General features: G+C 36.5%; 1 protein-coding gene and 1 non-coding gene across 2 annotated transcripts; both read left to right on the forward strand.

Moving 5' to 3' along the window:
* Positions 1-417: 417 nt before the first annotated feature.
* trnaa-ugc (transfer RNA alanine (anticodon UGC)) lies at positions 418-489 on the forward strand. The gene has a single exon. It is a non-coding gene; the product is annotated as a tRNA-Ala (tRNA).
* A 959-nt stretch (positions 490-1,448) lies between these two features.
* slc44a1a (solute carrier family 44 member 1a) lies at positions 1,449-17,351 on the forward strand. The gene is made up of 16 exons (XM_089131983.1): positions 1,449-1,974; positions 2,556-2,642; positions 3,716-3,858; positions 4,490-4,626; positions 4,714-4,807; positions 5,986-6,155; positions 7,251-7,340; positions 7,432-7,571; positions 7,657-7,843; positions 9,595-9,763; positions 9,849-10,005; positions 12,151-12,234; positions 12,321-12,458; positions 14,691-14,927; positions 15,049-15,126; positions 16,530-17,351. Exons 1-16 carry the CDS (start codon positions 1,951-1,953, stop codon positions 16,548-16,550), a joined length of 1,956 nt encoding a protein of 651 aa, XP_088988109.1. The 5' UTR covers positions 1,449-1,950; the 3' UTR covers positions 16,551-17,351.
* Positions 17,352-17,403: the final 52 nt, after the last annotated feature.

Below are 17,403 nucleotides of genomic sequence, written 5' to 3' on the forward strand. Positions count from 1 at the left end.
GAACACCTGCTTGATTTCTCGTTAATGCATTTATCTAATCAACCAATCACATGGCAGTTGATTCAATGCATTTAGGGGTGTGGTCCTGGTCAAGACAATCTCCTGAACTCCAAACTGAATGTCAGAATGGGAAAGAAAGGTGATTTAAGCAATTTTGAGCGTGGCATGGTTGTTGGTGCCACCCCCTGACCTTAACCCCACCCATAATCCTACCCATCTCCACCCCTTAGATCTGGATCTAACTCCGCCCCCTGGATCTCGTGTACTGCAATGAGGTGCTAGCCTACTTCATTCCCTCTTTCCGAAATCCCTCCCCTTTAAAGTCATGTCAGCCAATAAAATGTTAGGAATACACTGTGTGATTGACAGGTAAAGTCCCGTGCCTCCAGTAGCCTAATTCATATTAGATGACTTAACGGGGATGTAGCTCAGTGGTAGAGCGCATGCTTTGCATGTATGAGGCCCCGGGTTCAATCCCCGGCATCTCCACTTTAGCGGATCTGTTTGACGTTTGGTTTGTCTTGTGAAGTTGTTTGTATTCTAACTCCCACCATAAAGGAAAAACAAAATTTACAGCTTCAGTTAATAAAATAATAATCACCACAGCCTTCTGCGCCTAAAGCACGTTTGGACTCCAACAATGAGACCATAAAATGGTCGCGGACACTTAAAACTTCGTTCTCTCCACTAGATGGTGCTAAAATCACAATAAACGAGCTGGAGATTCGATTCAATGTAGTTAATCGAATCTTTTGGGCGGTTCGTTTTAATTAATTTTTTGACTCAAATCCTTTCCAGGTAGTACTCAAAAAAAGTATTCTTTCTCCACAGTATTTTAAATTTTTCATATTTTTAAAAATGTATCCTTATCACTATGTTCGTTGTCGGATATTATAAGTTGTTACTGTTTCCAATATTATTTACAATGCATTGCATAATGTAAATTATATAACTAAACAATATAAAATAAAATCACATATTATATATTACTCCCAATGCTGTTAACACCATACTGTCATTGTATTTGTATAGCTCTATGTAAAAGAAAAGAAAAAATCGAAATTAAAAGACACTTAGGGCCTACTGCTCCATAAAGAATAAAAAGTTGGGTAAGTTAATTAATTAGGCTACTAGATAAATTACCATAATAATTACTGTCTCTAAAAAGTATTGGATTAATAATTGTTACTATACTTTCTAAATCCCGTGTCAACCTCGAACATTTGAACAACACAACTGTATTCAATGCAAAACACCAGAAGTAACTGTGATTAAATTACAGACACATTATGAGTAATCCCTTCTTTTACTTTTTCAATGGAAAAGTAATAAAATTACAGTAATTATTCATTAGTATTACGCTCGGTTTGGTTCAGTCTCACCATCGAGTGATTCTTTGTGATTCATCAACCGAATCATTTTAAAAGAACCTGTTCAAAAGAACGATTCGTTCGCGAATCAAACAGCGCTAGATCAATGACACTGACACAGCTTGCATTATCAAACGTAAAACAAGTAGGACTGTCCTAATATTAATCTAGATTCGACCCAGGACAGCTCCAGAGTGAAATATCTGATCTCAGTTCAATGTTTTCCAGTGTGACAGAAGAAAAGGAGAAGGAGGAAGAGGACAGGACAGCTCCGCCTTCACCATCCTTGTCACGGAATTCACAAGGGAGAATGAACAGATCCTGAAAAACACTCATTCTCCAGTCCTAATCCATTTACAATCAGCGATTTGAGTGTGTTTTATAGTCATGCCGCATGCGTGATTGCTCTACCGGACGCGTTTTGTTTCCAAGGGCATTTATCACCAATGTGCAACTTTTACACTCGGTTCTCCCGAAACTAGCGCCGCAGGACACGCTGCTCTCGCGCTGGCGACTCCCTGATCTACACGGTCTCACGTGAGGTTCTGTTTGTGGTTCTCGTCTCGTCGACTCAGGAATTATGGGATGCTGCGGCAGCACACAGGTAAGAGATCATCGTCTATATCTGCATGCAGATTCACACCTGGAAACTTTTGGGAGTTTGACGACAAAACGCACAGCAAGAAGAGTGTAAGTATTATGTTCCGATACGATCGCATGTATGCAAATATATTGTAAATGAGTTTTATTAAAGAGAAGGTCTGTGCACTTTACATAGGGATCTATTAGCAACGAATCGCCTTCAACGCATCAAAAATAATAATAAATCAAGGGTCAAAGATTTGTTTGTCAATACTAGTGTAAAGATAAGATCATTTCCGGGTTATTGACTGCGAGAACCTGTCACACAGTCCCATTAAAACTATGCTTTCATCTTTTTTTTTTATCCCATGCTATATTTCCCTGAAATCTACGTCTTGGAATTGAGTCTATGGAAAAACAGGAGTTTTTAATTTTTATTTTTTGGGAGCTTTGACTGGTCACCACTGTTGTTATTGTTTACTAAAACTTTTATAGTTTACTTAAATAGTCATTTTGTGTGACAAAGGAACTATCTGCTTCTATAAAAAGTCTACATAATTCTAAAATGTTGCCTAAAAGCCCTCCACAACTTCCCCTTAACAGAAGACACGCGACTGGAAACCCTTAGAGCAGAGGAAGTGCACAGATATCCCATGGCTGCTCCTCTTCATCCTCTTCAACATAGGCATGGTAAGAAGAGAACAAACATGATCATTAGGTCTTGTGAAAATAATACTAAAAAAAAATATTATTCACATAATTAAAAATATATATAAATACAGCACACAATTACAAATACAAGGAAAAAAAACAATGAAGCATGATGGAATTATTAAATGTATCAATTATTGTTGTTGTTTCATGTTATTTTGATAATATAGATAATAGCAGTGTTGGGGAAAGTCTCTTGTAAAAGTGTTTTACTCCCTAAAAAAGTTACTTTTTATGGAAAGTAATCCATTATAATACTTTTGTAGAAAGTAACCATTACAATTATTTTGCAGAAAGTAATTCACTAAAATTCATTTGCAGAAAGTAATCCATTACAATACATTTGTTAAAAAGTAATCCACTACAATGCGTTTTATGGAAAGTAAGTACAGTGCTTTGGTAGAAAGTATTCCACTACAAATATTTTGCAGTAAGTAATCCATTACAATACTTTTGTAGAAAGCAATCCACTACAATACTTTTGTAGAAAGTAATCCATACAATACTTTTGCAGATAGTAATCCATTACAATACTTTTGCAGAAAGTAATCCACTACAATACTTTGCAGAAAGTAATCCACTACAATACTTTTGTAGAAAGTAATGGATTACAATACATTTTATGGAAAGTAATCCACTAAAATTCATTTGCAGATAGTAATCCACTTCAATACTTTGCAGATAGTAATCCATTACAATACTTTTGCAGAAAGTAATCCATTACAATACTTTTGCAGAAAATAATCCACTACAATACTTCGCAGAAAGTAATCCATTATTTATTTTTTATTTTTTGGAAAGTAATCCATTACAATACTTTTTATGTAAACTTCTGCATGACTTTCACACCTGGGCTAGGCTTGTTTTTTTTTTTTTCCAAAAAGTTATATTTTTCGGCAAATGTAAAGGCAGCGTTCACACCAAAAGTGAAATGAAAAAGCAAATTCACAACTGCTCAAACTGCAGCAAATATTGCCCCCAATACAGTATTTAATTTTCATTTGCTACTGTTTGTATCCCATCATCACCATCATCTTGTGTTTCTATGGCAGCTCTGCATATGTGGCTTCGCTATAGCAACAGGGGCCGCCTCAAGGCTCATATCAGGGTACGACAGCTACGGGAACACCTGCGGTCAGAAGAACGCCCAAATCCCTGGCATCGAGCACAGCGGCCTGGACCACACCTCCAGAAAGTGTGTGAAACACTCTTTTAATGCACTTTAGACATTGCACATAACACACACAAAAAAAAAAGAAAAATATAGAAAAGATAGGGACTGATGAGATGTGGGGGAAGGTTGTCTTATATTATATTATATTATATTATTATATTATTATATTATCATATTTTGTACAGGATTGACAATGGCAATTGTTACATAGGAGGAAGGATGGAAATAAAAATCTACAAAAACAATATGGGCAGTATGGTGGTAGTGGGGAGTGATGGTAATGACAATGGTAATAAATAATAAATGGTTACTTTGTGTACACACGCATACACATACCCACGCTCATACACGCTCACTTACACACTTAGATCAAACACTTATATCACTCTTGCCACTGCTGGAATTATGGATTTACAAGATTGCTCACTACTGCACTATGTTGGTTTGTTTGTATGTATGTCTGAATGTTAAATAAATTAAAAAAAAAAATAAATAAATAAATAAATAAATAAAAAAAAAAAAAAGTAAAAAAAAAAAAAAAAAAAAAAAAAAGAAAGTGTGTGAAACCATAGCATTGAGTGAAGCTGCAACAGCAGATGTGCAAACAATCACTGAATGACCGTTTCTTTCCATGGTGTTGTTGTCGTCACAGGTATGTGTTTTTCCTGGATCCCTGCAACATCGACGTAATGAAAAGAAAGATTAAATCTGTGGCTTTGTGCGTCTCAAAGTGTCCAGACACTGAGCTGAAGTCTTACGAGGATCTCGCAAAGTTCTCCAGCGTTAATGGTGAGCTCAGTGCTGTTGAATGTAGTTAAATATAATGGAATGCATTTGTACGACTAATGATTTGTTTTTCCATATTATTGTTTCTAGGATCTGATTTATGCACCTATGACTTAAAACCAGACACATATTCATCTCACCCTAATAGAGCTACAAAATGTCCAACACTTCCTGTCCATCCAAGGTAGATACTTAGTCTAGTTTATAAACCACATACGTCTTGTTGCTTTTAAGTCCATGTGTGAGCCCATATTTATGCTAGTCTGCTCCAAAAAATTGGCTAAATTATGTTTTGGCAGATATACAAAAGTTTGGTGTGAAGATTTTTTAATGTTTTTGTAAAGTCACACCATTTGATCAAAAATACAGTACAAACAGTAATATTGTGAAATATTATTACAATTCAAAATAACCTTCTATTTGAATGTTAAAATATAATTTATTCCTGTGATTCTATCATTACTCCAGTCTTCAGTGTCGCATGACCCTTCAGAAATCATTTGATTCTTTGATGATTATTTCTCATTATTATCAATGTTGAAAACAGTTCTTGTGGAAACCCAGATACATTTTTTTCAGGATTCGTTGATGAACAAAGTTTGAAAGAGAAATCTTTTGAAACATTATAAATGTCTTTATTGTCACTTTTGATCAATTTAATGCATCATTGCTGAATAAAATAATTAATTAAAAATCAGGGACGATGGCCTACCCCTAACCCCGCCCCTAAACCTACCCGTCACTGGGGTTAAGACCAATCAGGGATGACTATAGTTCCTAAATGGTATATGGTGGGATCCGGACCCCACGATGGCCTACCCCTAACCCCAACCCTAAACCTACCCGTCACTGGGGTTAAGACCAATCAGGGATGACTATAGTTCCTAAATGGTATATGGTGGGATCCGGACCCCACGATGGCCTACCCCTAACCCCGCCCCTAAACCTACCCGTCACTGGGGTTAAGACCAATCAGGGATGACTATAGTTCCTAAATGGTATATGGTGGGATCCGGACCCCACGATGGCCTACCCCTAACCCCGACCCTAAACCTACCCGTCACTGGGGTTAAGACCAATCAGGGATGACTACAGTTCCTAAATGGTATATGGTGGGATCCGGATAACAGGAAAGTACCTAAATTTTTCCTATATTTTACTAGAAAGCCACTGACTAGGGATAGCAAGTTGCAAATTATGATTCACGGCTAAAATAAAAACTATTGGGAATTTAAAACGATAATAACCCATCAATATTTACACCCATACTCATGTCAACACAGCGACGAAAACTTCTCTGTATGTTTCACTGCTTCTATGTTGATATTAAGAAACCTCATTATCTGTCATTTCTTGGTGCAGTGCGTCTCTGCCAGTGTTTCACCGCTGTATGCCCGTTGACATTTCCTGCTACGCCAAGTTTGCGGAGGCGTTCATCACTTTCGTCAGCGACAACAGCGTGGTGCACCGGGTCATCGCCGGGGTCATGACCTCCAAAGACATCATCATGGGCCTGTGTCTGCTAGCTCTCGGTGAGCGCATTACACGGTTACATTTTTGTAATGTTGTTGTGTTTTTGTTTTTTATTAAATGTCTATAGTTTTTATTAATTTATTTAGTTATTTTAGTGCTTTAAAGGTGCAGTGTGCGATTTTTAGCAGCATCTAGTGGTGACGTTGTGAACTGCAACTAACAGAAGTCACGATGGCCGACAGGAAAAGATGTCGTCTTCCGAGACAGCAGAGAGTAGCCAGTTAGCAATGAGGTTTATTTACGTTGTTTACTTGCCTGTTGAGTAAAACTATATGTTATTGAGATTTATTATTATTATCAATTATATGTAAGGTCTTCTTTATACACCACTGAAAACATAGTTGCATTTCTGACTACAGATCCTCCTAAATATTACACAGTGCACCTTGAAAGTTAAACTAAATAAAAAGTAGAAATGTTTCAATTGGCAACTAGCTGAAATAAAATGCGTAAGAATTTTAGATTTAATTTCAAGCCATGAAAATTAATTTTAATGGTTTTAGTGATGACACATTGCAATGACTTTTGTTAACATTAATTTATTAGCTAAATTATCTATTTGAATAACAGTTTTTAACATGTAATAATACATTATTATAACCAAATGTTGTATCTATTACTTAATGGACCTGAGTTGACTCGATCTATCAATGAACAGTTGTACTAATATTAACAAATATTAATAAATACTGTTCCTCATTGTTAAAGGGATACTCCACTTTTTTTGGAAATAGGCTCATTTTACAACTCCCCTACAGTTAAAGTGTTGAGTTTTTACCGTTTTCAAATCCATTCAGTCGATTTTCTGATATTTAGCAGAATATCAGTAATCAGACAGTTTCTGGTCTCATTGACTTCCATAGTATATTTTTTTTCCTACTATGGAAGTCAATGAGACCAGAAACTGTCTGTTTAATGATATTCTTATAAATATCAGAAAATCGGTTGAATGGATTCAAAAACGGTAAAACCCAAATGTTTAACCCTGAGGGAGTTGTAAAATGAGCCTATTTCCAAAAAAAGTGGAGTATCCCTTTAACTAATAAGTGGTCAGAAGCGTGAGAATGAAAGCTCCACTGATTATGTCTCTGCAGTTCTGTCTCTGATTATGATGGTTGTGATCCGCTACATCTCCATGCTTCTGGTCTGGGTTCTGACAGCTGTTGTGGTGATCGGCTCGGTTGGTGAGTATCACATTGAAGTAAATGAAACGTCCAGCACTGACCGTCACCAGCTGAGTCCGTGATCTGAGAGCCAGCGCTGTGTTTGTGGCAGGTGGAACTGGGATCCTGTGGTGGCTGTACGTGGATCACGGGAAAGCAGTGAACGTCACTCTGCCGGCTCATGAACTGGAGGTGGCCAAAGACAACCAACAAGCCCTGCTCGTCTACGCCATCGCCGCCACTGTGTTCACGGTATGAACCGGGGCCTACGTGTGGAATCGCCACTGGACTGGCAAATGCAAATATTTACCGTGCACGTTGTAACTGTACGCCTCAGGTGATTCTGCTCCTGCTGATGTTCTTCATGAGGAAGCGTGTGGCGCTCACCATCGCTCTGTTTCATGTGGCCGGGAAAGTGTTCACCCATCTGCCCCTGCTGGCCCTGCAGCCTTTCTGGACCTTCCTCACGCTCATGCTCTTCTGGGTCTACTGGATAACCGTGCTCCTCTTCCTGGGAACCGCAGGTGCGTCCACACACACACAAACGCAGGGCTGGGGTGGGCGGCTCTTCAGGGAGTCGATCGCAGGAGCTTCTGTGTATTATTTATGTTGTCAGATACGTTAGACTCGATAGTTACGTCTCTGTTCCAGTGAGGAATTGTCAAAATGTTTAAAGACAGAACTAAAAGTTTTATATATGTATATTAGGGCTGTCATACGATTAATCGTGATTAATCGCATCCAAAATAAAAGTTTGTGTTTACATAATATATGTGGGTGCACTGTGTGTAATTATTTTGTATATATATATAAATACACACACATGCTTGTATATTTTAGAAAAAAATATAATTTATTTATATATATAATATTTATATATAATTTAAATTGTATATAAATCTTTATACAGTATATACATGAAAATATTTCTTAAATATATACAAGCATGTGTGTGTATTTATATATATATATATATAAAATAATTATACACAGTGCACCCACATATATTATGCAAACACAAACTTTTATTTTGGATGCGATTAATCGCGATTATATATATATATATATATAATTTTTTTAAAAAATGTTTATAAAATACAATAGTTATTATATTTACATTTTATGTATGTGTATATGATGATTATACGTAAAATTTGTACATTTCATTTAAATATTTTATATATATATATATATATATATATATATTAGGGCTGTGCAAAAGTTAATTGCGATTAATCGCATCCAAAATAAAAGTCTGTTTTACATAATATATTTGAGTGTGCTGTATATAATTATTTTGTATATATAAATACCTATGCATGCATGTATATATTTAAGAATTATTTGCGCTTAAATTCTGTATATATATATAAATACATAATCTATATTATATAAATATAAATATTTTATGTAGGAATAACACATTTTCTTAAATATATACATGCATGTGTGTGTATTTATATATACAAAATAATTATATACAGCACACACAAATATATTATGTAAACACAGACTTTTATTTTGGATGCGATTAATCGCAATTAACTTTTGCACAGCCCTCATATATATATATATATATATGATTTAATCTATTTATTTGTATTGTTACTTTAGTGCATGAAAATATATTTGCTGAACTGCAAATATAAAACTGACTTAGTGAAATGAATCAAACTCATATGGAAGCTTGTTTCTGCCACGTAATAAAACATTTTTAAAAATATGATTGCGACAAAATATTTCTCGCAATTGCAAGTTTATGTCTCTCAATAATGACTTTTTTCCCAGAATTGTAAGATATAAAGTTATACAGTCAAATTCTGAGAGACAACTTCTTTTCTCAATTGTGATCTCGAAATTCCGACTATAACCCGCAGTTGCGTGTTATAAAGTCCGAGCTGTGAGATATAAACTCACAGTTCTGAAAAAGTCTTTATATCATGCAATTTGGCGAAAAAATTCACAATAAAAAGTCACAATTAACAATTAACTTGTGGAAACTAGCTTCCGTACTAATGCCATTTTTCTGAAGTTTAATCTGAAATGCCGTTAAAACATCTCTGACTCATTCTCATGCATGGCCACTAGAAATCTTGATCACTTTATATGATGATTTCTATATTTGCAATGGGATTATTTTATTTCATAAGAAAATTGTGTCATAAAAAAAATTAAATATTGCCTACTCCTAATCCGCCGATTTTTAGTGTTATTATAAATCGCTCATTTCAGATTTCTCTCCACCAGTATCATCACATGTTTGTTCCCGCCACAGGGAGTCCGGTGAAGAATAACCAGACGGGTCTGGTGGAGTTTCGTATGGACGGGCCGCTGCAGTACATGGTGTGGTACCACGCCGTGGGCCTCATCTGGATCAGCGAGTTCATCCTCGCCTGTCAGCAGATGACCGTAGCTGGCGCCGTGGTCACGTACTACTTCACCAGGTCGGAGGTCAAAGCAGCTTCGAAAAAAGACACTTTATTTGTGAAAGGCAAATCATTGTGATTATTTTTCCTTCTGACGTTGCAGAGATAAGTCTCAGATGCCCTTGACGCCCATAGTGTCGTCTGTCCTGCGTCTGATGCGCTATCATTTGGGCACCGTAGTTAAAGGAGCCTTCATCATCACTCTAGTGGAGATTCCTCGCCTCATCCTCACCTACATCCACAGCCAGCTCAAAGGAAAAGTGAGTTCATGTTCATGTCTCGCCATAAGCGGCTAATATTTAAGGTGCACTACGTAACTTTTTTTGTTCAAAATTAACAAAATTGTGTACATGCGTCACTCACTCGAAAGTGAAAACTCCAGAGAAAGTGGAGATGATGGTGTTTTTATTACTTAACATGTTAGTAATGTATTTTACTGAACGGATAAATTGCTTTATGTAGTTCTCTAAGAGATTTTATAGATAACAGATGTTGTAGCGCTGTGCTTCGTTTATTTTTAGGGAAGTAGTGTCTATGTAAGCAATAAGGTCCGAGAGGCTGTGCTGTATCGTGAATAAGTAACGGCTAAAGGGTGTTGTTAGGCTCGACACGAAGCTGAGTCAGCCGTGACTTACTCACTATACAGCACTTGCCTCGAGCACCTTATTGCTTTTAGAAAACGGTTACCACTAGGGCTGTCAGTTTAACGTGTTATTAACGGCGTTAACGCAAACCCATTTTAACGGCGTTAATTTTTTTATGGCGCGATTAACGTCTTTTTGTCCTAGCAAACTTTGTAGTTTTTTCACATGCTTTTGCAACAGGACGGCCATGCGTCCTGATCCGTTTTGGCGTCTCGCGATCGTCATCCACTCAAAGCCGGCTCGCAAGCCAAAACGTGTGTTTGCGGCGTGCCTGTTGTTTTGTTTGCTTGCTCTTTGGTCGAAGAAGCAACAAAACGTCCTCGTGCGGCGCAAGCCATTGAAATGAAAGGGTTTCAGAGCGCAGCGCGAGGACGTTTTGTGCCGCACACACTCGTTTCGGCTTGCGAGCCGGCCAAATAGTAACGTTACTTTTGAGTGGATGACGAGCGCGAGATGCCGAAATGGATGCCCTTAGAAGATTCTGAATGGAAAGTTTACTTTTAAAAAGTTGCCATATTGTCCCATTGACAAGATCAAGTGATCTGTGTGTTTTGTCGTTGTGAACTGAGCTATCATCATCGCAGCACGTCCGAAACACCACTTGATGATGGCCAAGCAAACACACAGATGATGCGAATTCTCCACCCCCTCGTCAATATCAGGACCTCGACAGTATTTCTTTCACCCTTTTATTGATAGACAGTGTTACATTGTGTGAGAGATTATATGTTAGTGTGAAATTGAGCACTATTCCAATGGTATTTTCAATAATAATTTTTCCACTTTTCCATGTTGATAAGAGCATTAAAATGAGAAAAAAATAATGTAACAAAAAGAAATCAAGAGACATTTAGAATAGATAATGTGCGATTAATCGCGAGTTCACTATGACATTAATGCGATTAATCGCGATGAAATATTTTAATCGTTTGACAGCACTAATTACCACACAATAAAAATATTAACGTAAAAAAAATATGTATTAGTGGAACTTTCATGAAGTAAAATCACTAAAAGCCTTCCTTCCGCTAGAAAAATAGTCCCTGACCGTGAACAGCAACAACGCTCCAATGTGTAACATGCATGAAAGCTCAAATAAAAACAACATTGGAACTGCAGGGTTGCGCCGTGATACATAGGACCGTTGGGTGAAGCGGACATAGCCGTTTATCATAAATAAAGCCCAGCTATTGACCAATCGGAATCAAGGATTGGAACTAACCGTTTTATGATAATGGGTAATGTCTTCAGCTAGTCAGATCGAGTTGTAGCTCTTAAGTCTAGTAGTGAATGTTTTACGAGCACAGTCACGCAGAGCCTAAGCACATCCAAAGCAATGTTCTTCTGCAAAATGCATGTAGTTTTTTTTTTTTTTTTTTAAGCGCTAAAGGGACACAAGTTACATAATGCACCTTTAAAACAGTAATATTCTGAAATATTGTTGGAATTTAAAATAACTGTCTTCTATGTGAAAATATGTTAAAATGTAATTTACGTACTCCTGTGATCAAAGCTGAATTTTCAGCATCCTTACTCCAGTTTTCAGTGTCACATGATCCTTCAGAAATCACTCTAATATGAGGATTTGATGCTCAAGAAACATTTCTCATTATTATCCATGTTTAAAACATTTTTTTTTTGATGAATAATAACAAATGTCTTGACTGTAATTTTTTGATCAGTATAACGCATCATTGGTGAGTAAAAGTATTAATTTCTTCAAAAATAAAAATCCCCAAACTAAATATGTTGTTCCTGCAGGAAAACGGCTGTGCCCGCTGCATGCTGAAGGCGTGTATCTGCTGTCTATGGTGTCTAGAAAAGTGCCTCACCTACCTGAACATGGTGAGTCGTGCGTGTGTGTATATTGTGCCGAAAGCTCAAATCATTCATGTTCATTTGATGCATTAATCTTGTGGCTTTTTCTTCAGAACGCATATACGGCAACGGCCATTAACAGCACCAACTTCTGCACATCTGCACGAGACGCTTTCTTCATCCTAGTGGAAAACGCTCTCCGTGTGGCAGCTATCAACAGTGTCGGGGACTTTGTCCTGTTCTTGGGGAAGGTATGTAGTCAACTTCACATTATATCACAGAGAATTCAGTGTTATAAACATATATTTATACATACACACATTTTGCTGCTTCAACTAACTGAAATAAAAACTTTAAGTTGAAGTCGAAAGTTAAATCTGAAATATATTAAAGCTATAAAGAAATATATGCATGTATAAATATTATATTTATACATGCATATATTTCTTTATAGCTTTAATATTTCAGATTTATATATATATAATTTTTTATTTAAAAAAAAATTATTTATATATATATACAGATTTATTTATATATATATATTAGGGGTGGCACGGTACATGAAAAAACACCCGAACCGTTCGGTTCGCTTGTCTCGGTTCGGAGCGCGTGTGCGTCTCACGGTTCGACGCATGCGCAATGTAACCTCGTGCCCGTATGTGACGTGTGTTTTCTTTTCGCGCGACATAAACTTGTTCGACTTGGACCGGCGCTGCACAGAGCGATCGGTGAATAACATCAATCTAGCGCGAGTCGGCTCCGTATGCATTCATCACTTTCGCGGTATTTGATGTCATTACCGATCGCTCTGTGCAGCGCCGGTTCAAGTTAATAAACAAGCCAGTAAAAGTGGAGTATGGAGCGCTGCAGGTCACGGCACGCGGAGAAATGGCAAGTGGGAGAGATGAGGGAGTTGGAGGATGCGCCAGCGTCGTATAAGTCTATGGTATAAGTCCGGTGTGTGGGAACATTTTGGATTTCATGTTATGATATTTTAATTTAACTACAGTGGCACTTTATGTATAGATAAGAGCTTCAGTAATACGTTTCCAAACCCTGCACTTTAATTTTAAGTGGAAAAAAGTACCCTCACATTTTGGGAATAGAAGCATTGTTGATACTGTTTTTGTGTTGAGGTTGAACTTAAATTTCACTTTATGTTTATGGCCTTTGCTATTGCAATAGCTTTATTATCTATAGGCAATGAGGTTTCATGTATATTGACATTTAAAAGACAGTGTTTTAAGAGTTGCTCTCTTTTTCTTTTAAAAGATAGAATTTTGGTAAGAGCTACAAAAGTTAGCAGTTGATACATGAAAGTTAATTTCTTTGTGTAAATAAGATTTATGTGATAAAAATGCACAAGTTCTTGTAGAGATAGTGATACACATTCTCCTTTTTTTTTGCCAAATAAACAAAAAGCATGTCAATGTCTTCTCTCTTGCTGTATCTAAATCTCACCTAGCTTTCCTCTGAGATAGTCCCAAAATGTGCTTAAAGTCAAAGAGTCAAATTCAGTTTGTGCATGATTGCATGAATATAATATATATATTTTTAATACTGTATCCTAAAGTGTGGATAATTAAGCTATATATCACATGCTGAAGTACATTTCTGGAGTGTTAAAGATTAAAAGAAAAAATAACAAGAACCGTACAGAACCGAAAACCGTGACCCTAAAACCGTGATACAAACCGAACCGTGGGTTTTGTGAACCGTGCCACCCCTAATATATATATATATATATATACACACAGTACTGTGTATATGTAATTTTTTTAAATTTTTTTTTACCCGTTTTAATTTTAGTACTTCAACATTTCATTGCATTTAATTGACAAGGCAGCATTTATAAAATTAATTATTTAATATTTATATTTTATTTGAGCTTATTTTCAATTGACAATTGAAGAGTTCAGATGCAAAAGCCTCTAAGTGCCATTTGAAATTTTCTTCTAGAATGATCATTTTTATCAAGCTTGTATATTTAAGTTCAGTGATTTCACTTAAATGGCAATGATGATCACCTATTAATTGTCATTTAAGTGAAATTACTGAACTTAAATATACAAGTTTGATAAAAATCATCATTCAAGAAGAAAATTTCAAATGGCATTTAGCGGCATTTAACTCTTCAATTATGCTGATGATAGTGATTTATGTGATAAAGATCGCTAAGATATAAATTAAGTTAACCACTTTATTAATCCCACAAGGGGCAATTATATAAGGGCAGTGTGGCGTCACATCAAAAAATAAAAAAAAACATGCATTAACAATCTACATATTACAACATTCATATGCATGATGCTTTATACTAACATTCACACAATGAGAAACCTGAAGAATCCTTAATAAAATATTTGCATTACAAATACGCATTGCTTCTGGTAAAAAAAAGTGAACTTGTATCTTTTTGTTTTGTTAAGCGATAAAATATTGTTGTTTTTAATTTTTTCTCTGTGTGTTTCTTGCGTCTGCAGGTGTTGATCGTGTCATGCACGGCATTTGCGGGTGTCCTTGCGTTGAACTACCAGCGCGAGTACACCGTCTGGGTGCTGCCGCTCATCATCGTGTGTGTGTTCGCCTTCCTGGTGGCCCACTGTTTCCTCTCCATCTTCGAGATCGTAGTAGACGTACTCTTCCTCTGCTTCGCCATCGACACCAAGTACAACGACGGCAGCTCGGGCAGCGAGTACTACATGGACAAGAGCCTTATGGTGAGAGGTTTTCCACTTCTTTTACTCATTAAGCCCAACCAAAAGTCATTTAAAATAGCCTTGTGTTGCTATATAGCAGATTTAACATGCTCTCGGTGTCTCTCAACGATCGCTCATGTAGGAGTTCGTGGAGAACGCCAAGAAAGCGACAGAGCGGTACAGCAAAGCAGAAGGAGACAGTCGGGAAATGAAATCGATGGTGAGTTTAATATTGTAATATTATTTTCAATTGATCACAGATTTCTCATCATAAACACCTTTTCAATTTAAATTCCATGCAAGTTTGATTTTGCACAAGTTTGTAAGCCCATCTTAGGCCCTGTTTACACCTGGTGTTAAGATGCGTTTCAGTCGATCGGATCAAAAGTGGACGACACTAAATGCAGGTGTAAACGGGGTCTAAAACGCTTTGAGCTTGTCCACTTTCGATCACTTCACACATTCGACTGGATTGCTTTTGTAGTGTAAACTCTCAAGTGGTCGAACAGCCACAAAAAAGCCGTCTTCTCTTGGTCTACTGATCTAATGCGTAAACATTATGGGAATTGCATTAGCTTGGTTGAAGACCCAAATTTGGTTTGAAGATGAAAAATGTATCAAGCACAATGTTCTCCCTCAATTCCTGATTACTAACACACACACTCATTCAGCGTGATCTTATGGCTGTCAGAGCAGAAATGAAAGCTGATTCATATGTACATTGCATGAGCTTATTTGTAAACTGTTTCATCTGAAAAAGTTTGGCAAGAATAAAATAAACTACTTGGGAGGAGTAGCTAAAAACTCAGAGTCTGAAATCCACATTCAAACCAAAATATCTGACTACCTGTTTGTCGTAGCTAATGACTGTAAATTAGAAAATTGTCCGGCTTAAAGAGTACAATATACATACAGTGTTTTTTTTTTTTTTACTGTGGATAAAACTAACCCCCCCATGACTGAAGTGATTGACGGTGGACAAAAGAGGCGGATTAAAACACTAGGTGTGAATGGGAGCTTGTCTCCCTTGTCTACTTGCGATCCGCTCGACCAAAACACATCTTAATACCAGGAGTAAACAGGGCCTTCATTTTTTTTTCCTAGTAGGAAGTTGGAAACTCCAGCTTTCTGTGACAGCGACAGTATAAAATACTAAAATATGTCTATATAGAGTATATTTGCATATTTTGCAATAGCCTAAAATATGGTGTTTCTATAGATCACCATTATGGCGTTCGCAGTGCTTCATGGGATTGTAGTTTTTTTTTTAAAGCAACGTAAAAACATTGAGTTGTTCAGTCAAAATACTAAAATGTGACGTTAAAAAATATGGTGTTTCTATAGATATAATCAACAACAGTTTTATGCCACCATTAATGGGATTGTAGTTATTTACCTTTTCTAAGCTGTTAAGTACACAATCCTTTATCCGATTTTCAAATGCTTTGTTGCTCCATATCAAAGTTTGTAATGGTTGGGATTCACCTTGCACCTGGTTTGTTTATGTCATGGCTTATTGCGTTTAAATGAATAGAAATAATACTTCCAGAAACAAAATGCACTAAATAAGCAGACAGGCTGTTTTGCGCTCTATTCATTTACTCATCAATTATTATGTTTCAGACTGGAAGTACACAGGCCTGATGAAGACCAGCGTGGTATTACATCATCTGACACTCCAAAAAAAAGTGCTATTGAGATGCTCAAAAGCTTCTCTTCAGGGATTATAATGTGACGGACATCTGTCATCACGACTTAAAAGGCATTTTACATTAGAAAACTCTAGGACAGTGAGTTGGGTACTCGCACAAGAAACGACACTAGCTGGAAGATTTCTGCTCCTATATTTTAATTAAAAAAAGTTTGCCTCCGCATTTTTATTAGGATACTTAAGTGTATAGAGAAGTCATCTTTGGGTTTAGTCCTAGTTAACTGGTGCTTTTTGTACTTAATCTTATTTTGACTTTGAAAGACTTTCTAGCTGTCGATGTTTTTCTATGCAAGCATTTTAATACAGGATCCTCTCAGATCGTTTGAGGTTCAGTCGGTCCTTGAGTGTCTTATTTTAATATTATGTAATTGTTCCATTTTATATTTGCACTGTTTATTTTGTGCAGGATCATGTTACAAGCAAATATATTATACGAGACTCGATTTCTTAATCAGCAGCAGAACATTGAATGTCATTTCCCTTGTGCCAATAAGCTAAAGTGTGTAATTTTTACACCACTAGCAAAACCAAATGGAAATGCAGTCTATTTGTTTATCACAACAATCAATGAATTGTTTGAAAAGAGTTTGTGCAATTCCATTTGATGCAGAAATTACACACTGTAGCTTTACCCAAGTGCTTTAGTTTGAAAGTTGTGTGTGCGTGACAGACAATTTGATTATAACTACTATGTTTAGACGGACTCCATTCAATAAAGACCAAAGAGAATGTTATTGATTCATTATTGCATTAATGAAAGTGAGGACTGAATGAAAACACCAGATA

The sequence above is a fragment of the Pimephales promelas genome, chromosome 6, assembly GCF_988280905.1.
Source record: "Pimephales promelas chromosome 6, fPimPro1.hap1.1, whole genome shotgun sequence".
NCBI classification, from domain to species: Eukaryota; Metazoa; Chordata; class Actinopteri; order Cypriniformes; family Leuciscidae; genus Pimephales; species Pimephales promelas.